This window comes from Neoarius graeffei, chromosome 15 (genome assembly GCF_027579695.1).
Source record: "Neoarius graeffei isolate fNeoGra1 chromosome 15, fNeoGra1.pri, whole genome shotgun sequence".
Taxonomy (NCBI): Eukaryota; Metazoa; Chordata; class Actinopteri; order Siluriformes; family Ariidae; genus Neoarius; species Neoarius graeffei.
In genome coordinates this window covers 38,373,985-38,382,298 of record NC_083583.1, presented here as the reverse complement: position 1 = coordinate 38,382,298, position 8,314 = coordinate 38,373,985, and the positions used below count along the sequence as shown (strand labels likewise).

At 41.8% G+C, this 8,314-nt stretch overlaps 1 protein-coding gene across 1 annotated transcript; it reads right to left on the bottom strand.

The window, feature by feature from the left end:
• Nucleotides 1-2,324: 2,324 nt before the first annotated feature.
• lim2.2 (lens intrinsic membrane protein 2.2) lies at nucleotides 2,325-5,569 on the bottom strand. Its single transcript, XM_060940509.1, has 4 exons — nucleotides 5,392-5,569; nucleotides 4,417-4,557; nucleotides 2,707-2,841; nucleotides 2,325-2,413 (listed from the first exon to the last, which is right to left on the bottom strand). The coding sequence occupies exons 1-4, from the start codon at nucleotides 5,567-5,569 to the stop codon at nucleotides 2,325-2,327; spliced, it is 543 nt and encodes a 180-aa protein (XP_060796492.1).
• Nucleotides 5,570-8,314: the final 2,745 nt, after the last annotated feature.

The following is an 8,314-nucleotide window of genomic DNA, read 5'->3' as shown; positions in this document are numbered from 1 at the left end:
TGAGACTCCACCAGGGCTGCCCTTTGTCACCTGTTCTGTTCATAACTTTTATGGACAGAATTTCTAGGTGCAGCCAAGGGGCAAGGGTGTCCAGTTTGGTGGCATCAGGATCACGTCTCTGCTTTTTGTGGATGATGTGGTCCTGTTGGCTTCATCAATCTGTGACTTACAGCATGCGCTGGGATGGTTTGCAGCCGAGTGCGAAGCGGCTGGGATGAAGATCAGCACCTCCAAGTCCGTGGCCATGGCGCTCAGCCGGAGATGGGTGGAGTGCCTACTTTGGGTCAGGGGGAGTTGCTACCTAAAGTGGAGGAGTTTAAGTTTCTTGGGGTTTTGTTCACAAGTGAGGGTAAGGGGGAGTGGGAGTTGGACAAACGGATTGGGGCAGCGTCACCAGTGATGCGGACACTAAACTGGTCTGTTGTGGTAAAGAGAGCTGAGCCAAAAGGCAAAGCTCTCAATTTACTGGTCCATCTATGTTCCCACTCCTACCTATGGTCATGAGCTGTGGGTAGTGACTGAAAGAATGAGATTGTGGATACAAGTGGTAGAAATGAGTTTTCTCTGCAGGGTGGCTGGGCTGTCCCTTCGAGACAGGGTGAGAAGCTTGGTCATTCGGGAGAGACTCAGAGTAGAACCGCTGCTCTTCTACATCAAAAGAAGTCAGTTGAGGTGGTTCGGGCACCTTGTTAGGATGCCCCCTAACAAGGTGCCCGAACCTCCCAAGGGAGGTTCTCTGGGCATGCCCCACCGGGAGGAGACCCCGGGACAGACCCAGGACATGCTGGAGAGATTACATCTCTCAGCTGGCCTGGGAATGCCTCGGTATTCCCCCAGAAGAGCTGGTGGAGGTAGAGGAGAGGGAAGTCTGGGCTGCTCTGCTTAGGCTGCTACCCCCGTGACCCGGATAAGTGGTAGAAAATCTGATGGATGGATTATTTACTGTTTGAGCTCATGCATGAAGGCTGCTAGAAATTGCACTAATTATCTTTTGATGAGGCACACCTGTTAATTGAAAAGCATTCCAGGTGACTACCTCATGAAGCTGGTTAAGATGATGCCAGTAGTGTACAAAGCCTCATCAAGGTAAACGCTGGCTACTTTGAAGAATCTAAAATGTAAAACATTTTGCTGAACACTTTTTTCGCCACACAATTTCATGTGTTCCATCTGTTGTTTCATGGTTTTGATGTCTTCAGTATTGTTCTACAATGTAGAAACCTATTATAAATAGTCACTATCTTCAGTGGCCGGCGTAGTGGTTAGTGCTGTCGCCTCACAGCAAGAAGGTCCGGGTTCGAGCCCTGTGGCCGGCGAGGGCCTTTCTGTGCGGAGTTTGCATGTTCTCCCCGTGTCCATGTGGGTTTCCTCTGGGTGCTCCGGTTTCCTCCACAGTCCAAAGACATGCAGGTTAGGTTAACTGGTGACTCTAAATTGACCGTAGGTGTGAATGTGAGTGTGAATGGTTGTCTGTGTCTATGTGTCAGCCCTGTGATGACCTGGCGACTTGTCCAGGGTGGACCCCGCCTCTCGCCTGTAGTCAGCTGGGATAGGCTCCAGCTTGCCTGAGACCCTGTAAAACAGGATAAAGCGGCTAGAGATGATGAGATGAGGTGAGACTTTCTTCAGTGTTTACACATAAAAAACCTTCACTCTGAGTCACTCTTGTACTTAAGCCTTAAATTCTCTTTGTGGTGATCCTTTCTGTTATCCAAGTGACACGTTTGACTTACTGCCCTTGTTAACTTCTGTTAGCCACAGGCGCTTAGTTATTATCCTACTGTAGATGCAGAGCTGTAAATCATCGATACACAAATATTTAACAGCTGACTTTAGAGTAATGGTTTTACTTTCATTACAACATTACTATGAAATCAAAACAACATATTCAATTATCTCAACTTAAAATATTCAGCTCAGGCTCAGTGTGTGGAGAAGAACACCATTTAAAATGGCTCTGGAAGAGTGCTGCTTCACATTCATGGTGCTGTACACTTCTTACATTACTCACCTTACAGATAAGACAAAATGTCAATGTACCTGTATGTGGTTCTGTGCTGCGGAAAAAGCACATTTATAAATGTACATGGCCTCAGAAGCTCACTGCTGCTGTCTGCTGGACTACACAGTGTGTTAAGAGCATACTGTGAGGATATCATGCCACCAACCCCCCCCCACCACACACACACAAGTCGCTTAGCATCTAAATAGTGCAAAAAATACTTTATTTCAAGCAGATCATATGTTGCTATTGCAAGAATATGAAGGTTTTAAAGAGTCCAGATACTGAGGTTATCTTGCAATAGTTGAAACCCAGCTAAAGGTTACTGCTCAGGAGAAATTCTGCTGTCTGTAGCATTTTGAGGTGCTGGTTCAGCAGTGCTCCTCTGGTAGCCACAAATCTGGAGGATGCCTGAAATAAGATGAGTGCAGACAAGAGCACACTTAATATTCATGTTCACAGTATATGCTGCTGTAATGTAATTTAATTTTAATATCTTCCCTGATTTTACACACTTACTGAAGTCAAGTTCATCATTATATTTTTTAAATTGTGTAAATATATAAAATTTAATTGAACAGATGAATGGTGGATTTTTTCACCTCAAACAGCTGGTGTTTACAGTAAATCCTGGTATATTAAAAAAAAATATCCTTCTGAAACTAGCAAGGTCCAGACCTCAGTGTCCTGAGAGAGAGATTTACCAGCTATTATAGTCAGAATTATGCCAATCCATCCAAGGATGTAGGACCATGAAAACCTCCACTCAATGTAACGCTTGCCAAAGAAGTTCAAGGTCACGCCAGTGTAGATTGCCAAAGCTAACAGAGCAAAGAAACCTACAAAATAAAACTAGGATTAAATCCAGAGAGGACAAGGAGGAGAACAAGAAGAAGAAGCAGCATGGGTTATATGTTTTATATCACAATGCCACTGAATTCTAGTTACTGATTGGTCAGATGGTGTTGCTTAATTTTCTATAAGAGCAGCTCTAAGAATAGTGACATTAAGGTGCCCATTCTAATATGTTACTGTTTCAGTAGTAATTCAGGAGTGTCGCCATGCAAGTAATGGACTTGCATGGCGACACTCCACATAAACGGATTAAAAATGTGTGTGTTGATATATGAAGTTCTGCGAGGAGACATTTCTTTAACATGTGGGGAGGGAGTTTTCAGTGTCAGCGCTTTGTAAGACTCAGGGGTAAGGCTGAAACTTTACATTTCTCAACATGGGAAAGTTTTCAGCACAAAGGAAGTTTACAGTTCATCAGTAAAATAAGCTGCATTTTTGGAGAGGTCAAATTATCATCAAGAGAAAGAAAAAATAAACTTGATTTAATGGATATTCCACAACAAGTATACACACACACAATACATGATATAAATGAGACACGTACGAGTGTTTTACTGGGAAGTACACCACCTGTATTTGTCATATTTTCCAACATACTCACTCATGAGGAAATTGATGGATTGTTTTGATTAATGTGCATACTTTTTGTTTGTGAATGTGTCTATATAATAAAAAGAAGGGGGAAAAAATCACACAGTGGCTTGAAGATATGAAGTTTATCTTCTCATTTTGAAAAATATTTCATTTGTTTGTTTCGCTCACTCGTAATATATCCATTCACCACTCCAAAATAAACCTCATATCTTCACGCCATCATGGAATGTCCTCTATATACACCAATCAGCCATAACATTAAAACCACTGACGGGTGAAGTGAAAAACTTTGGATCTCATTATAATGGCACCTGTCAAGGGGTGGGATATATTAGGCAGCAAGAGAACAGTCAGTTCTCGAAGTTGATGTGTTGGAAGCAGGAAAAATGGGCAAGCGTAAGGATCTGAGTGACTTTGGCAAGGGCTAAGTTGTGATGGCTAGATAACTGGGTCTGAGAATCTCCAAAATTACACAGCTTGTGGGGTGTTCTTGGTATGCAGTGGTTAGTACCTACCAAAAGTGGTCCAAGGAAGGACAACCGGTGAACCAGCAACAGTAAGGAAGAACTAATGATAGGGTGGTGTGATGCTGCCTGGTACAAAGAGGAGCTACTGTTCCTACTCTTTCGCAAATTGATGCGGTGTACGAGGAATAAAACAGTGGTAACAGTATCCCGTCTTTGTACCAGGCTGCATTACACCACCCCGTCATCAATTCTTCCTCACTTAACCAGATATTCAAACCGAAAAGAAATGTTAATGCTCATAAAGTAAGCCTGTTTTTCATGCTTTAAAAGCAGTAACTAGTGATACAAATTAAATCATGTAGTGCCAAATTCAACCAGTAACTGGCAGGAATTTATATTTTCTTCAACCATTAAACACATAATAAATACATGTTAAAGCAGTGAAAAAACAGAAATGCCACTGTAGGATTTTGTGTGTGAGAGAGAGAGATATCCCACCAGACAGCAGTAGCGCGATTCCTGCGGTTCTCACCCTCGTGTTTTTAGTTCTGTTGGAGAAGGCGCTGAGGCCCAGCACCACGCCGGCGAAGCAGCTCAGCACAGACAGCAGCATGAAGGCCCGGGTGGCATCCCAGAAGGCTGTGAGGCACAACACACACACACATTTCACAAGGTTCAGCTTATTTGTTACACGGCTACAAGAATAGATTATTGAATGTTAATAATCTCTTACTAGTACACACTGAGAGATGTAAAGTAGCTTTACATGGTCAAGTCAAGGTATCTTTAATGTCCCCTGAGGGCAATTCATTTTGCAGCCAGCAGAAAAAAACACGCTCACCAACAATAAATACAGTCACAATTGAGACATAAACCAACAATAAATACATGGGCATGGGTCTATAACGTATTTTTATAGGAGTTTAGATTTATAGTTTATTATTTCTCTCCATCTCTCCACCACTTTCTCTGTATTCACATGACTGCCGTTTTATTTTCCCTGATGGCCGGTGCTGATTTTGTCTTTTTCTACTGTGTTGATAGTTAACATGATCAAAAATCAGTTACTTATTTGGAGATGAAAACAGTTTATACAACTTTAATTGACTTTGATCTAATCCTCATCTTGAGCAATATATGAACAAATTAATCAGGAGTACTTCAAAGTTACCATTAAAACCTTAATAATATACACAAAATAAAAATGACTACCGTGGCCCAATAATAAATTCTACTATACGTGTTCTTCCCAGTTCAGACACAGAAAGTTACTAATAAATGTTAACACAAAATATGTGATGTTTACAACATCAACAATGAACGCAGGCAGAATCCAAACAAGCACCTCTGGACTGGATGGAATTATAGCAATTTTTTCCTGTCTAGAACAATTAATTGGAAAACTGGATAAACCCAATTCTATGAAACGTTACAAAAACCTTTAAGAGTTTTTGATTAGAATATGTCGCTGACCCACAGTGAGTGTGTGAGCATGGCACTTGTTGTTGATGCAGAACCTCCAGAGGCCCTGGTTGGCAAAGTTTCCCGAGTAGCGATACTGCATCCAGTAATCAGTGGCTGTGGAAACGATGAGGAACACGAGGGCAGCGACGCCACTCAGCGTGCCTCCTCCTGCCAGTGTGTAGAGCATGGAGGATAGGCCCAGGACCGAGTCCTAAAACACGCTGAGAACACACACACAATCCTCCTGCAAGCCGAGAAAACAGAAGAGTGAACCAATCACGAGTGGTGCGGTTACAAGTGGATCACCTACAGCAGTGTTGTTGAGGTTTTTAATTATTGTGGAAATATTCACTGCACTTTTAAAAAACTTACCTTGTAGGGCGCATGTTAGAGACTAAACAAACACACTGCGTGTTAATCATCTTCTGTCCTTCATCAGCATCCGGACAGAAAGGGGGACAATATATTGCCCATAACAGCAGATGAGCTATGCACTGAATTCTATGAAAGGAATAATACACTTGGAGTTGTGCTGTTATAGGAAAATAATTAACGATTTTTTTAATTTAATTTTAGTGGTGTTTGTTTATAGCATTCATTTCTACTATTTGTGTACTGTATATATATATATATATATATATATATATATATATATATATATATATATATATATAGTCGCTGTCAGGTCAAAACCTGCTATGTGACATTTTTCCTTTTTTACAGGAGACGTTAAAAACTGAATAAAACTCTGAAATAAGCTGAGAAGCCAGTAAAAGTTTACTTGTTCTATTATTAGCTTGGTCAGTTGAATATCCATCAAAATAGCTAATTGCAGCATTATATTAGCGTAAATTGCAAAAAAAAAAAATCATCCTTGAGAACACATAAGAGGTTTTGCATGTCAGATATTTGCACATATAAGGTTTTAGACATGCAAAACCTCCCATGTGCAATCTGAGTGACTAAGAGTATTGTGTGCAGAATCTGCTGTGTGTGCCACTAGGTGCACGTACTGTAGTTGATATTGCACACAGTTTATTTGGACCCATCACATGAAAGGGATTGAACCTAGTCTCTTCTGGATTTATCCATTGGTTCTTCCATTTTCTAATTAGCATAAATGGAAGCACGAAGTCAAAATTGACCAATTAGCATAGAGAACCCAATTTGACCTAAATTGTCACATAGCAGGTTTTGAACTGACAGCGACTATATAACGCAGAAAAAGAATTATAATATAAATGTCTCTGGCGCGCCGCTATCGCTATGGAAACGGCAGGAAACAAGCGCGTCTCCCATGAGTCGAGCCTGCCACTTACCAGCCAATCAAAAAAAGGAAAGGGGCGGGGCTACACAATAGTCAATCAGAAGCACTATTGTATCTGGGTCGATAACGCAACAACCAATGAAAAAGCATTGTTATCCCGGGAATTGTTCACGTGATTCTGCTACAACCATCCAGTGTTGCCAGATTGGGCAATTGAGCGGTTTCGAATTCTGCTTTGCGGGCGAAAATGGCTTGGGCGGGTTGATAAAAATTGGGCGGGTTGACGTTAGTTCGGCAGGTTTTTATCAGATGTTTATAAATATTTCGCACCAACGTTCTGTGTGAGAATGCAGCCAGAGACACATATAGCCTTAGACATGGGTGCAGATCCCGGGGGGGACGGGGGCATGCCCCCCAATTTCTGAAAAACATGAATTGTCCCCCCCAATAAAAATCCCCTAAATTATTCAAAATTGTACAAACAAATGTATTTTCAGACTTCACATTCTTCACATTTTAGATAGAAATGGTGGAATAAATAATGTTTGACAAATATATTTCTGACTCTGCATTCCATCTCCGCATGGTACGAGTTGCATACGGAAAAAAAAAAAAAAAAAATCACTTTTGTGTCCCCCCCCCAATCCTTTTTTTTTTTTTTTAAAAGATATTTTTTTGGGCTTTTTGCACCTTCATTGGACAGGACAGTGTAGAGACAGGAAACGACCGGGAGAGAGAGAGACGGGAAGGGATCGGGAAATGACCCCAGGCCGGAACCGAACCCGGGTCGCCCGCATTCATGGCATGGCGCCTTAACCACCTGAGCCACGACGCCCCCTCCCCCCCCAATCCTGACATCGGATCTGCATCCCTGGCCTTAGAAGGACTTTGATGCAGCACACACTGTAAAAAATGTAACTTGCAAAATTGTTGAGTGAAAAAAGGATTCTAAGTTGAGGCCCACTTTACACGGGGACGGTCTGAAACAAAAACGCAAAAGTCCGTTTTTGTTCTCACTTTTTTCCGCGTCTACACGACCGTTTTCAAGGAGGAAATCTGCGTCTATACGGTGACGCATAAATGTGTGGAATTCAATTGGATGTTGTAATAGAGTGTGCCGAGCGGATGGAGTAGTCAGTCAGAATGATGAGCAAAACAAGGAAAATTATTGTACAAAAATAGTTTTCTTTTTATTCTTAAGCCGGCAGTTAATACAAACAGGACAAACAAACAAACAAACAAAAAAAACCACTGATGACAAAACCAACCAAAAAAAAAATTCTGGGACAAAATGCCCACGCAAGCTAGGCTACCCTGGCATTACTCACACAGAGCTCAAGTCATGCGTCCTCTCCCTGCAGAGGCCGTCTCCTGAATGAACAGTGCAGCGCATATTTAAAAGACTACGGCACAGTCTTAACACAATTAAAATCAATCAACACATCTAGACAGATTTTAACAGTTCTAAACATTTTCACTGCATGCATTACACTCCTACAACAATGTGCAGACCTTAAATATTACAACAAACACTTGCGTAAGATTTTTAGACCATTTCTCTCCGCTCTAATGAGCTGCTTTCCCGCGCATCACGGAAGAAACCTTGAAAAGCGCTTTCAGACCTGCATTCTGCTTTGGTCCCGCACCCGGAAGACTACAGCAGGT

Coding starts and splice junctions, on each gene's coding strand:
- lim2.2 (XM_060940509.1), bottom strand. CDS start 5,569: ATGCTCTACACACTGGCAGGAGGAGGCACGCTGAGTGGCGTCGCTGCC. Junction 4,558..5,391: donor TGCTCACACACTCACTGTGG/GTCAGCGACATA, acceptor TGTGCCTCACAG/CCTTCTGGGATGCCACCCGG. Junction 2,842..4,416: donor AATCGCGCTACTGCTGTCTG/GTGGGATATCTC, acceptor TTTATTTTGTAG/GTTTCTTTGCTCTGTTAGCT.